This window comes from Zonotrichia albicollis, chromosome 4 (assembly GCF_047830755.1).
Source record: "Zonotrichia albicollis isolate bZonAlb1 chromosome 4, bZonAlb1.hap1, whole genome shotgun sequence".
Classification (NCBI taxonomy): domain Eukaryota; kingdom Metazoa; phylum Chordata; class Aves; order Passeriformes; family Passerellidae; genus Zonotrichia; species Zonotrichia albicollis.
In genome coordinates, this window is record NC_133822.1 from 26,807,452 (window position 1) to 26,822,736 (window position 15,285).

Genomic DNA, 15,285 nt, shown 5'->3' on the forward strand with positions numbered 1-15,285 from the left:
TTCTGTTCCAACACTCCACCTGAAACTGCACACTTCATTGTCTCTTGCTTGTTTCAGGGAGGAATAATTCTATTTATGCAGTACCTTCCACTTGAGGATTACAAAGGACAGCAGCTTATTTTCTTCATTACATTAAACCTACACAACACTTCTGCAGGAGAGATACATTTAATTAATTCTTCTTTAACAAATGTGAAGCTGAGGCAGGTAGGATAGTGTGCAACTTGCCTGCATCAGATAGCTACAAAATGAAATAAAGCATATATTATAGCACCTCTAATTTGAGTTCTGTGCTTCAACAACATCCTCATTTTCCCTCCCACAGTGCTAATTAACTGTAAAGTATGATAGTCATTACTGAACTGAAGTTCCACTAAGTAGCAAATGAAGATTCTCTGTTTAATTAGCTTTATAGCTGGGTTGTGGGACAAGGCATTTTCCTAATTAACAGGATTACATCTAGACTGGGCAGACAGGAATGAATGTAATTAAAATTTAATCTTCCTCATCCTGAAAACAGGCTGCCCACAAAATAGAGAGCTTTGTGTAAATGCTCTTAGAGCATGGAAAGGTTGAGACAGGTTTCAACACATTTCCCTCATGTCACTTTCTCAATTTTCACCTGTTATCTTCGCAATTTCACGAAGAAACCTGTCTTCCAACACAGATGGTAATCTGTCACATATGGATTTAGGTGTCAGCTATTCTCCTCCAGGACATATCCACTCTGACATTATCCACCAACCAATCAATAAAAGAGTCTGCCAGGCTGCCAAGAGATCAATCACCTTGTAAAACAAACATTATGTCCTATTATTTTCTTATTACAGTTAATTAGATTTATAAAACACAAAAACCTTCACAGGTGAAAAACTCAGAAATGCTGTCATAATAGGTTAGGCCCAGATTTGTCATTTGTATAGGGGAAGGGATTTACTAAATCTAATGTGAAAAGAAAGGATTTTCATTTAAAATTTTTGCTGAACACTGAATTCTTTTTTAACCTTAAAAACATGTTAGTGCAACGCTACAAACCCAGACAGTGCAAGCTGAGGCTGTGACACCAGAATGTGAAGGGAACTGGAGACATGAAGATACAGACTGATAGTCTTTTCAGTGTCTAGGCTGAGCTAAATGTTAAAACTACCCTTTCTCCCCATTCCCCCCCTGCCAGAAGCAAAGATAAAGCTCACAGGAATCCCAGGAAATAAAACTACTTTTCCTCCTCCTGTAACATTTTATCAATCAAAATGCTTTCGTCCATCAAAATACTCTTTATAAAACATTGGAGAGGGAGAAATAAGTGTGCTGTTCAACCTCTCATGTGTACTTGGGGACACCAAAGAATGTGTTTCTGTTTTTTACAGAGCATGTGGAAAGTACAGGAAATCAGATTCTGGGAAACTCGGCCGTACCTGTGGCCATGTGGGTGAGTACAGGCGGCTCTGGAGGCTGTGGGTAAAACAGTGGGAGAGAACAGGGCCAATACTTTGGGCTGACTGCTACCTCAATTATTCACACAGCCACTACCACCAGAGTAATTCCATGAGCAATGTAATTATTCACACAGCCACACCACCAGAATAACTCTATCTATAATGTTTCTGCAGCAGGAGCAGAGGCAGAACAAAATGGGTTGCTGCAGGTTAATAACAAGAATAAAATAGTTAATTCAGGGTTTCTTAAGGAGTAAATCAGACAGAGCTATGGCTGACATCCCTGGCCATTTTCTCTGTGCTAGGTGTCACTAAAAAACAAGGCCTGGCTTTTACTGTATTTAATTTTTCAATATACTCTGAATGAAGAGCAAAGGGGCAAGTGAAATAACTGCAGTATTGGACCAAGATATAAGAATCCCTAAGTTTAGTGTATGAACTCAATTTACATTTACCCATAGTTGTTTTCATTTACCCCCTTGGAATTATTAACTGCTCAGGAAAGCTCTGTACTTATTTCCAAGAATCCCAGTTTGCTTATAGAAAAGTGTTTGTTTAATTAAATAAAATTGGTATTAAGGGCAGTTAAAGGTACTGGTGTTCTCTCTAAAATCCCAGTGAAAACTGTGATAGCTTTACTGGGATAAAGCTACTCCTTCTGAAAGGGGCATTTGAATACAATTAGTCCATGATAATTTAAATAGCTCTTAATGAATTAAAGAAATTTGGATGCTGACCAAAAATTAACCCTCCAAAAGTTTTTGAAGACACTACTTCAAGCAGCCAGGGATCTGCTCTGTACCAGGGAAGACAGAGGCATCACTGAGAGCAGGATCTAGTCATATTAAAGAAGAAAAACCATATTTTATAATGAAAAAGGCAATGATAAAATAATGAAAAAAGTGCTTTAAGTTTTGAAAGTTGGAAATTATGATCATGTGAGTAGTCAGCTCCCAAGTAACAGAAAGCACAGCACACTTTTCCCTAATATACCGTGGTTGTTGATCCTCAGGGGGCTTTATATTGTTGAATAAACGCAAGGTCTTTTCAACAACTGAAATGCAAAATATGACCCTCTGAAGCATTAATTTAAAGGATTTGGCATTTTCAAAGGGGAGGTTCACGAAGACAAATAACAACTGCAAGTTTCTAGGGAACAGGGATATTGCCTAGTCATGAAAAAACCCCTAACTTAGTACACATGAATTTATTTTGTGGGGATAGATGAAACCCTTGGGAGGGAATGAAACAGAATGATTTACATGGCAGCTAACCCAAGTCTGCAATTTTTAAATGGAAGATAATTTGTTATATTATATTTGTCTGTCATGAACAAGTCTACAGCAGACAAATGAATTGTATCTCTTTAAACGAAAAAAAACCCTAAACCCAAGGCCCAGCTGAAAAAAAAAGGCAATTCCCTTAAAAATAGGGAAGGGGCAGTGAAAGTTTCACACATATTCTGGATTAGATCAATTTGCAGCAGCAGTTAGTAGGATTCTGCTCTCCATTCTCTCTCTCTCTCTTTTTTTTCATTTAATTTTCTTCTTTCTGACAAATTTTGTCTGTGTTGATATCTAAAATTTGAATTTCCTTTTTTTTTTTTTTAAATAATGGGTTTATAATTTGATTTTTCATCACTGAGGTTGAAACTTGAAGTGTCTCTTGGAGAGTCTGAATCAATTATGTGTCTAAATCAGTCACACACATACTCCTCAGTGTGTGTTCAATTGCTCATTTTTCTGATTGCTAGGCTTCTGACCACTGTCACTACCTACCACCAAGGGTTTTCCATCTTATTCTCCCTCAAATCCTACTCATTCACTCATTTTCTGCTGGTAACCAGTAGCTTTACCCCCTCTCCAACATCTCTTCCACAATTTATGGTTTTACCATGACCTCTTCTGAGCCTTCTCCTCAGTCCAATACTCTACCACCTCTCTTATCACACACCAAGAACAGTCAACTCCCTGTTTGCTCTTAAAAAGTGGGGGACAAAAATAGAAACCTAGTTTTGAGTCACTTCCCAGTCTTAGCAAATCTAGAAACAGCTGTTTCCAGGGCAGCAGGGCTGGCCCAGATGGTTGTGGTTCTCTCTCTGGACATGACACAGAGCTCCTAATGAGCTGCTACAGCTGCCTGCTGGATGCTGCTCTGTTTTCCTCACACTGGATTGATCCTGCATGTTCTTTGTCTTGAGACCTGGACAACATAGATGGAATAGCCTAAAATGACTGCAGCCTCAGCAAAAAGGCCTTAATGTTTGCTTCTTTAATCCACATTTAGGTAGTTATTTTGAAAATGCTTTTGTAGCTACCGGGGAACTCCTGCTCTCATCCAGTTTGTGAGTCTTATCCACCTCTTCTAAATCAAGCATCTCTTCTGATAAGCTGAACTCGATTATTGCTCTCCCATTGGTTACTCAGTTTCCCCTCTCTCAGTCCTGATGTTTATATTGGTTTATTTTGGACACAGATGGTCTCACATCTCACTTAGAGTCATATCAAACAAAAAATAACCTCAAAGCTGCCTCTGTATTTTAATATTCCCTTTTGGCTTTATCTTTTCATTTGTCATTCCTAGCAAATAAGTTCCCTCTGTGTTTTCTTCTCTCATCAACTCCAAGCCTACCTGTTATCTCTGCAGCATGCATGTGATTTATTAATGTGCCAAAAACTTCCCTGTAGAGGCATTTAGTGGGTCCAATTGTAGGACTCATCTCAGGGCTTCCCCAAAGTGTGTGTTCTGAAAATCTTGCCAGTACACAAGCCCTGAACAGGACCACTGTTTTCATGATAAAAATCCTAATTTTCTTCTCATTTAATGTTGTTTTTGTTACCTTTTTTTGGTTGGGCAGACACATCTATTGTTTCACAGAATGAAATCACCCACTGGCTGCCTTCAGTTACATGTTTGTCACAAATGCCTCTATTTTTTTAATCAAATGTTTTTGTCACTTAAAGAGGAGTCCTGGGAAGGGGAAGAGACAGGGTGATCTAGCTGCAGCAGCATTAGAAAAAAAAAAATCTGTTGTTTTCTGCAGTTGAGCAGTTTGGGATTCACACCAGTCTGCCTTTACCAAGAGTGCTTCCTGCTTGCTTCCTGAAAATGGCATGTGGTCTCAAAACCCTTTAACTGTGCAGAACACTGGGTAATGGTCAGAACTGGTTTGTCAGAAGGATTTTAAGGAAGTTAAGCTATTTTAATGGAACATTTAATTGCACATTTAATCTGTGCATCACACATAAATAGAAAAGTATTATTTTAAATTAATATTTTTGTTCCTCCTAAAAGCACTAATCTAAATACGGCAGAACCCACATTTTCACTACTATCATTCTTGATCTCAGTCTCATCTTCATGAATTAATTTAGGCACTGGCTTCTCGTGCAAGGCAAAGGTGGCCCTCTGTTCATGCAAAGACATAAGAGGTTTTTTTATTTATTTTTTCCCTTGTTTTTAGGCTAAAAGACAGACCTCAGCCAAAAGATTTGTATTTGCCTTATGATCAGCATGGACAGGGCAAAGGTATTTTTTGTTCTGACATGTGGCTGTAGTGGCTTGTGATTACAACTGATCTATTTTCTGATAGCTCTTCGCTTGCAGGTACAGAGAAGCAAACTCAAATGGGGCTTATTTTGAACACACACTTATTACTAGTGGCAAACTCTGGGAGGGTAGCTGCTGTTACTTGAAAGTAGAGTTGTGTATGAAATCTGATAGAAGTAGAGTTGCTTATAACGAATTATGAAAACTAGATCTTGATTTGATTATTGGGAAGTTTATTCTTGGCTGAAATTGATGAGAAGTAGGGAGAAAGCCATCTCGGGGGGGAGGAATGGCTCAGAATTAACCATTTCAGTCAACACATAAGGGTTGCTAAAAGACAACACATACTTTAACAGCTAACTTCTAAACCTCTACCCTCTGACTTCAGACAGCTTGTGGACTGGCTTTGACAAAATGACTTGATAAATTCAGTTGGCTTTGGCCTGCCACTGAAAAAAATCAAGGCACTCTGATTCCCCTGGAGAAGGATGTTTTTCAGAGGGAGGAACACTGAAGAAAACCAGAGAGGGACTGAGAATTTGTCCTGCACTGACTTCCACATCTGAATGCACAACACAGGCCTCTTAGCACCACTATATTAACATTTTTTCTTATATTTTGTTTCTATTATTGAGTTCAAGGAGAGGCACTGTGTTCCTCTGAGGGGAAGTGGAAAGGCTAACCCAGTTCAGAGATATTGTCACGACAAGTAAAGTGGGTACCCCACAGGTTGGGATTAAACTCTTTCCTTAGGAAAAAACATGTCCTTAGGAGCATGTTATTGCAATAGGAGATGAGTTCAGAGGGTGCCAGCTGTCCCATGTTATTTCCCAATGCACACCTCTTTAAGCTTGTACAAATAAGAGGTAGCTGAACCACATGATGTAAGACCTCTAATCCCACCAGGAATTACCAAAGGCTGTGCTTATTTTCCCTTGGGGTCACTTTTTCTTCTGACTATATTCTAGAACACACTTCACTGTGTGGGATTCCTGAGAGAAGTAAAAGGCTTGAGGTGCAAAATCAAATTTGATGTCCCTGGGGGCTGATGCATAGGAGAGAGGATGAGGATTCTAGCTGGGTATCCACAGTGGGGGCAACAGTGGCCTTGGGGATCAAATGAAGAGTCACACAAAGTGAGTCTACACAAAGGCTTGAGGATGACAATGTCTGTTTTAAAAAATGAAACAGCAAATTTCAGTGCCCTTCCTACTGAGGTTCTTGACTTGAAATCCCATGAGCATTCAGTTTCCTGAAATGTCTGAGAAATTTTCCCCTAAAAAGTCAGAAGTGTATCTGACTTATTACCCTAAAGCATTTGTACTACTTGCCACTCCCAAGGAGTGGTTTATGTGCTCAGATCAGCTTCTTCATAGAGAGTCTAAGCACTAAGAGTATCTCAATCTTGTTCCACTTGCAGAGTTTGGCATTTTGTTTTCCAGAAACGTAAGTTAAAGTATGCTGAGAGTAATCCTGTCTTTCCCCTGGATACTTTTGACAGACTCCAAAAAACATGCACACTACATCTCTGGGATATCCCAGAGTGATCCAGCCCAGATACCTTCATTTATGTGCAGCAAGAAGACAGATGCTACTCATCAGCTTAAAGGAAAAGCTGTCCTCTCTCATTCCTTGTCACTGCACTTTTGACTAAGGTAAGGCTAAGGGACCATCTCCTGTATGCTCCTTTGCAAACCAAACTATGAATGCAAGGCACTATATCAGCAGAATGGTACAAAATTGAATGTTCTGTACACCACATTGCTCTGGCATGAAGCACTGACATTATGAACCAGATTCTAATGTAAAAAGTACAATCACTCTATTAACTACTTAAATTAACTCAAAGATAAGAGATGGCTATGGTGTAATGATCAAGGAAAATGTAATCAGAAGAAAAGGGAATAAGACAAGCAGGTCTCTGCCCTTTCTGGCTTTGCCAGACATCCTCTTCAAAAACCCACTGCTGCTTGTAATTCTGAAGCTGACATTTATGCTGACATTTGCTGGTATCACAGCACTCTGACTGCAGAGGAGGAGGTGATGACTGTCAGTTACTTCTTTCATTTGAGTTCATTCTTTAACAACAGCATGTATGTATGTTTTTCCTTCTTTTTTTTTTTTTAGAAAGCATTGGAAAATGGTAATGTCTTGTTATGGATAATGGCTCATAATGCTTATGTTCCTCAAAAACCCTATGTGGATGGAGCTGAACTGACCTCTTCACATGTGTTCGAACAATAATTAATGTTGCTGGAGAAAGGTGAGCTGCGAAAAGCTCTCTTTGTAAGCCCCAGGACCTGCTCTAAGATCACTGATACTCCTTGCACTGTGTGAAGCATCACAGATATTGCACACGCTGCTCATGGGAGGTGCATAGAAAGAAGCTGTGGATTTAAAGCAGGAGTAGTCAGACAGCTATGAACAGATTTGCCTCTAAATGTTAAAGTTTAAACTCTTCAGGAGATAATTTAAATTCTTTTCCATTTAAAATGGTGATGTATGTGAATGAATTCAACCAAGGAAAGCTTTGTATTTGAGTGACTACTTTTAATGAGATCACTTTACAACTAAGGGGAAATAAAAGTTCATTCACATGAAATCATTTGGGTCTGTCTTGTATTTTTCTCTTAGGTCAGACCCATTTAGTTCAGAAGGCCTGTTCCAAACTTACAATCTTGACTCTAAAGGCACTGAGATCTCTATTGTTGTGAGAAGTGTGGTCATATAAGCCATGAAAGTTTAATCTGCCTTAGTGTAAACTTGACTGATGCATACATTTTAGAGGTTTTCTTGCACTGTCTAATTTTTGCTAACATGTGAAAAAACCATCAAATTGATCGGGGATATGAATCAAACAAAACCTGAGTTTATCAAAGGTACTCTGACAGAAAGACCATTGCATTAAGGCAACAAATGAAAAAAACATAGTACTCTGAAATTTACCTAATCAATCACAGTGAAATAAAGGTATTATCATAATTCAGGCAAGCTAACAGTGGATGCATGAGATTAACACCTATATCTTACTAGTAATAAATAGTAAAAATAACCTGTGTTCTGTTCTTTTTAAAAAAAAGAGGAAACATTTTCAGTTTCATACGAATTGATTAGGACTGACAAGATGCAATTCTAAGTGCTCTAGTCAATTTAATCCAATTTAGAGAAAAAAAGCTGAAACAAATTTTATGTAATTTCGATTAATGGAAGTAAGGAGGAAATCATAACTGTTCACAGATACTCTGTAGCCAGGAAATGAAGCCAAATTGGCCAGCTAAACTGTTCACAGTGAGCTTTTCACTTAGTGTGTTCTGAATGAAAAGAGAGGAAAACCTTCAGCATCTGAGTCATAATCTTATACCAAACTGATGTCAAGCATTAATTTAAAGCATTTAATTTAATGAAACTTTTCAGTTCATATTTAACAAAACATGACATACTTTATTTCATTGGGACTCATTCTTTAAAAAACCCTTTTCTCATGGAAACAATTATATTTTCAAAATTTAACTCACCTTCAGGGTTTTTTTTTTTTGTGTACTCAAAACTGATTTAAAACACATTTTCCTGCTGTACTAGGCTGCAATTAGTCAAGATTTTTAAAAATGTAATTATTATATCAAGCTAGCACAGCCAATGCAAAATTTCCCTTTTATTTCAAATAAACTTCGATGCAGTTCTTTGATTAGTCTCTACACTCCTGCATATTTTTCTTTTTTTCCCTTTTTTTTTTTCCTAAATTGCTTAATGATAAAGGAAGTTTCAGAGCTGAGTTAGTGGACAGATCATTCACCAGTCAGGCATTTCTGATACTCCCACTGCAGCGCAGTCAAGTATTTAAGCGCGTCAGTGCCACATTTCTCTGCCACGGTGGAATGCTGAAGGATGGGGGCCTGCTTCGAGGAAGTGGAGAGCTCTCCCCATTGCTGGGTCACCATGACAATGAGACAGCAGGAAGGAGAAATGTTTGCCGTGCAGGCACATAACCCCAGCGTAACACCGCTCTGGTTAAATATGCCAGAGTGCTGAGAAGGGCTGACCGAGTCCAGGAAAATGCTCCATCTCCCCAGGTGGGGATGGGAGGGAACTTTCTGTCTCCTAAACACGTCTGTGAGATCACCTGGGCTCGGCACAGACCTGTTCCTGCACAGGAATTGATCCTGTTGCACTTAGTCACAGCTGGTGGCACATTATGAATGTGTAATACCACATTGCTACTAAACCCCCTGACATTCCAGCCTAGCTGAGGATCCCAAAATCCTGTTGTCAGGTTCCTTCCCCTTAAGGGTGGATCTTCACAAGATGCAGATTAAATTATGAAATACGGGTGAAATGATACAAAACAGGAAATCAGCTGAACAAAATAATCCACATCTTGGTATTACCAAACATCTATGCAAAGTTAGGTAGCACTTTATGGATGTTTGTGGGAAAGCCATAGTTGAGATGTTGCTTTTGCTCAATGACCCTTTGAAATCCAGTTTCTCCTGCTTAAAACTTCCCTTTGCTGTGCTATCTGACTCTAGGAGCTCAGCAAGGGCTGCAGTCTGCACAGTTCCCCTCTGTACCTCTAGGCGCAGAGTGCTGGGAAGTTGCTTTATTCAGGCACAAGAGTGCCTATCTATGGGCACCGTTTCTTTGTTAAGTCCCAGAGCAGAAATGGAGCATATATATCATATACACGGTCATACATTTTACACCATGCTAGAAGCTTGTGGCCCTTCCTCCTGCTCTGATTCTCTTCTTAGAGAAGCCACCAGGGAAAGACCCTGTCTCTCTCAGACATCATCTTTTGCCATTATTTTCAGTGCTTCTCTACTTTAAGTCCTGGGAGAAGAATTCTCCCTGGCCCAGCTTGTCTCCTGTAACTGTCCTCGGGAAGGTGAGCTCTTTACTCTTTGATCTATTTTGGCAGATGGATTTAAACAATCTTCAGAAATCTCTGCTAAGTCTAATCTAGTCTGACTTCACTCCTCTTGAACCCTACAAGTCTTTTGCAAATGAGCCTCATTCATTATCAGTTACCCAAGCAGTATTTAGTATAATTAAAATGCTGAACTTATGAATCTTCTCACTGAGGGCAGAATGGAGCTGGATCCATGGAAAGGTCACTCAGCAGGAAGGAGGCACAGAAACCAACAAACAAGGGAGATGAGGACCACAGAACCCCTGATATGCTCAACACAGAGGATATTAAAAAGTGGGTAGGAGGTAATGAGCAATAAGCATCCTGGGCCTCTGTGTCTTTTAATTTTCAGTCTCCCTTTCTGCCTGAATTGGCTGAATTCTGTGGGATAACTTGGTAGGCATTCAAGGAAGTGACCTACACTGTTTTCTCATGTGTAGCACAATAATCAACAGCATCAAATGAACTGAGCATCAAGCTGGCATCACCCAGTTACAATGGCAGTAGAAATTAAATAGCATTAATTAGAGGGAGAACATGGAACCCTTTCTGCCTGGAATATCTCTTCTCTTAGCTGTCAAAAGCCTCCATGGTTTGGCTTATTAAGAGCCAAGCTGACAGGAAAGCTGAAGGGAATAAAGGAGCATTCTCCATTGTGTGCCAAGCCAACTGAGTGAGGACTTGAGTTCAAGACTGACTTTTAAAAGACAGCAAAAGGTTAATGAACTTTTATCCAAGCACCATTAATACATTTGAAGATCATTCTAACTAGACCACAGATAGCACTTTTGCTCTTATTTCACTGCAAGACCAGGTTAAGTAATGTACGTAACAGAGAAATCAGAGATTTTTAATCAGAGATTAAAAAGATTTTTCCAGTTTCCAGAAAGCAAAGCAATCCTCCACAACAAAGGACAGTAGTTCCTTATGTGCTCTGCAGATACCTGTACGTATTCCATGTTAAAATTATATCCACAACAATTTTCCCCCTGAATTTACTGACATTTGATATAAACCAGAGTGTTCTGTGCATTAAAAAAGGAGCTTGATTCTTTGAGGAACAATGAACTCTCATTTCTCACTACAGAAGAGGTCAACTTCTTGCAAAACCACTGAAGGCAGGTTCTTTGTATGACTTGGAAGTTGCTCCCCTACACCTTCCATTCTCTGATACACTGGGAGGGGCCAGGAGAAATACCAGATTTTTAGTCAGGACTCAGTTCTCTGCTCTGTGATTTAAATTTCTGCCAGCTTCTATGCTAGACCTACAGAATGGGAACTGTGATGTTGCAAACAAAGCATAGAACAATTATTTACATTTAAAAGGGTTTCTTTGCCACCTTTTGGCAATCAAGCATGTTTGGATAAACTCTTTTTTAAGAACTTGTCTTTACTTTTTTATGTATACTTTCCTTTTTCCTATACTAAACAATTAATGCAATTCCCAACAACTAAACAAAAACCTGTGGACATTCTGGACAGTAAACTTTTTTTCGCATTACACATCTACACAGTGCCTAAAATTGACTAGAGTCCTGACTGTTGAACAGAACCATCTAGAAATGTTTGTTATTTAGAAAAATAGTACTTCTATTTTGTGAATTAAAAAAAAAATATTTCATTCACTTGTAAAAAAAAAGGAAGAAATGTGTCAGCAGATATCCATAAACTACCAGTATAGCAAAAGCACATTATTGTAAATATATTATTCACCTACAAGTGAGCTAGAATTACACATTAATAAATTACCCTACATCCACTTTGTAATACCCAAAATTCAGATGTTTCTTTGAGTCTTATTTAAGTCCCTTGAATCTAAGCTTCTACACAATTTCATGTAGTAGCTGCACTATGTAAAATGGCTTAGAGAGGAAGATGCCAAAATGGACTAAAAAAAAAATCTCAGACTTTCCAATAAAAACATTATTTTTGGTCAACATTATTCACTAAATTAAACCTAACTATATTAATAATTTTGCTCAACCCACAATTGCATTTTTCAGTTAATATATTAATTCTCCTTCCAGTTCCTCTTAGCTTTTCTTACATGCCCTACATCTCTACTTTCCCTTAACAGACAATGGCATATCTTTCTTCTATATTTAGAAACATAACCTCCCTTAAAATGATGTTATATGAGAAACCTCACTTGGACATGCTGTGATGCTCCATGGACTTGAAAACTGTGCCCAAGAAAGACAGGATGTGACAGCTCCATGATCCCTGAAGATGCTTTACAGGGCATCCAAGAGACAATCTCTTGCTCTTACCACACAGATGTAAAATTACAGCTGGAGGAAACAGAGGAGTGGGTATATGAGAAACTGGGGGCCAGTCCAATCAAGGAGAGTAAAGAGGAAAAAGAAATCCAAGGAGAAAACTTGTGCTGATTACTCTCTTTTCTTCTCTAGAGATTGCAGAGGAAGGAATATGTGTACACCGACTTTCTCCTGCCTGGTCTTTTCTAGGCTTTACCTATCAGCAAGAGGAGCCAAGAAGACATTAATGTCACTCCACCAAAAAGTTCTCTTCTGCCCTCAGGAGATGCAAATCCTACAGATCACTGTCTTTGACTACGGGCTGCCTGCAAAAGCTGTGCAAGAAACTTCACTGCTCAGTTTAAGTGCAGGATCATTTGTGCATAGGTTTAAATGCAAAATCACTTCAGCTTCAGGAGAGCAGGATCTAGCCCAGAAATCTCACAGTGCAATACATAAGATAAATTTTATTAATTAAATAAAATTCAAAATTTATATTTTACCATTTTAGGATAAAGAGTATTTTCTAAAATGTCAATATAGGTTAAAAAGAAATGGCTTGTTGCTTTATTAAACCATCTGTGTTAATTTCCAGTGGCTGCTTATTTTAAGAAAGTAAGAAAGAATCAGCAGCACCATAAAAATACAGATTTTGTTTCTTATATTTTCTACTCATAAAAAAGAGGAAAAGCAAAATGTGAAAGAGCTTAGGGCTAAGGCATTTGGTTTGAGGATCAGTAGAATATTTCATTTTTCTGTAGGAATAATTATAGTCTTGATTATTATATAAATATTGTTTCATGTTAGTTCTCTGGCCAAAGGTCTAAATTTAGAATTATGCTTTTTATTCATGACACAGTTTCAATAATAAACATTATGATCAAGCCTAGGTGCATGTTACATTATTAAAATGCCTCCTTTTTAAGCACTTGGTGGAATCACTGTTACTGTTCTGCTACAGCTTAGCTAGTCTGCTGACAAAAATGAAGGTTTATTTTTATGTGGCTTGAACTAAGATGACTGAGTTTTGATGTGTGCTCACCCTTAACTATTAACATTGTGTGCGATGGCAGCTTAAATGTTTTATTTTCAAATGAACAGGCAAATGGACTGTTATTTCTATAAATACTAACAGGATCATGCCCAAGCACCAGGATTTTTCTGCCTGGAGCAAGAGGAAACCACACATTTTCTGTTTATTTTTGTGGGTTTTACTATTTTAAGTAACGTCAAGCCCTGGACTGAGTATATTCTGACATTTCTGGTTAATTTGAAGGAAAAAAGTCACAATAATTGCTTAGCAAGTTAGGTCAACTTAAGCTAAGTCACTGAGTGATGAAAAATATTCTCTGTGATAAGAATATATGCCAGGTCCTCCTGGATCTCCATCTCCAAGTCTTTTGCAAAGAAGCTCAAAAGGAATCCAGAGGAAAGTGGGAAAATTGTTGATGTATGGCCTGATCCTACCAACATGTACCCAAATCTCTTCATGTGCCATTGAAGTGTGACTGTGTGGTGACATTTGAGAGCTGTCCCTGTCTCCTTAACTGCGAGCACACGCTGACAGTGCTATCAGATGCTCTTTTCTGCTCTCTTTTCCCCTGACCTCAGCTTTAACACACACATGAATGGCAAGGCTCTTGTGCTCCTGATGCTAAAACCTGAGCATCAGCTGTGGTTTAAACTCCTGCATTTGTCAATGTTATTTTGGTTTTCCTTTGGAGCTGGCTATTTATCTTTTGAAGGTGCAGAAATGACCAAGTATCTGGGTTTTTCTTCTGAGCCATACCTGGCTTCACTCAGCAATAAGCCGTTGATTATTCCCAAGTAACAAAGTATTGCTTGACAATTGTAACTTGCTTTCTGAATAGAAAAATGCAGACACCATGAGATGACTGAGGTTTTAAAAAGGTATCAGAATGTCCTTTGAAACTAAAGGCTTTTTGCAGCCCCGAGTTGTTCCTCTAAATCTCTGCTCAGCTTGAAACAGTTTGACCTCTGCATCTCATTTCTTTGCAGTAATAAAACCCTCTAATAAATAAAAAAGAAAAACAACTGAACCAGGTAAATACATAAAAATTAGGGAAGGAGAAAGCTAATGAACTTAATTGCAATTACTGTACCAGTATTGAATCGCCTTAAAAAGTATTGATTAAATAACTGCAGATTTACATCTTGTACTGGACCCGCTGAAGGCAAATGATGCATTGCAAAGCAAACAGAGGCTGACCTTTGCACGTTTTCCCATCAGGCTGCAGGGTAAATCCAACTGGGCAACTGCAGCGCACCCCTGTCGCGGTATCCTTGCAAGTCCGATCACAGCCTCCGTTATTGACAGCACATGTTTCTGCAGAATGAAAGAGAGACAGAGAGGGAGAGAGAGGGAGAAAGGCAGTGTAATGAAATGCTCTGGGGGAGGGGAAGGGCGCTGCCTCTTTGGGGCAATATTACAACATATTAAAAGCAATGTAAGTTTTAAGTAAGCCAACTGAAGCAAGCTCAAGGTCATCAGGATCCACGTACTGGTTTTGACTGGTAAATCATTTCCACAAGTCATGATTTCTTTTTCCTCCCAAACTGGAGATTTTACTTAGTGTATTTAGTTTGTGTTTTTTCAACTCTCTTAGACAATAGGATGGGTTATTACATATGAAACAAGTTTAAAAAAAAAAAAAAAAGTGATTGCCTTTAAAAGCAGAATCAAACATTCTGTTTCACATCAGTCAATGTCTAGCTGAGGTATTTTAAAGTTCACTTTTAAATGATGCTGTAGGCATAATGAACTTTAAAAACAATAGAAAGCAAAGCAAAGTGCTAGGCTTGGAACTGAGAATTTAAAACCCTTAGTTAAGAAAGAGTTAATGGAAAATGAACTACATATATCACTTTGACAAGAATCTACATGCCCAATCTGTTCTTACTGAACTACAAGCAAAAGGCATCTGGGTTTTGTCCACTTAAAGCTTTTTGCAAATTGAAAGGAGTTTGGAGTGGGTGGGAGGGCATAATTGAGGTCACTGAACCCATTCCAAGCTGTGTCATTGAAATTTCCCAGTGCTTGTAGTATGTAGAAGGGTGGCTGGGCAAACACAGGCAAGAGAAAGTTGCAATACTTCTGAGCTTTTACTACAGTGGG

General features: G+C 38.6%; 1 protein-coding gene across 4 annotated transcripts in view; it reads right to left on the reverse strand.

Moving 5' to 3' along the window:
- Positions 1–15,285, reverse strand: part of SCUBE1 (signal peptide, CUB domain and EGF like domain containing 1) — a 189,646-nt gene that overhangs the window by 50,106 nt on the left and 124,255 nt on the right. For all 4 annotated transcript variants that reach the window (XM_074539230.1, XM_074539229.1, XM_074539228.1 and 1 more), the window contains one exon: positions 14,380–14,496. In XM_074539230.1, the coding sequence (XP_074395331.1) occupies positions 14,380–14,496 (117 nt within the window). The remainder of the gene's footprint in view (positions 1–14,379; positions 14,497–15,285) is intronic.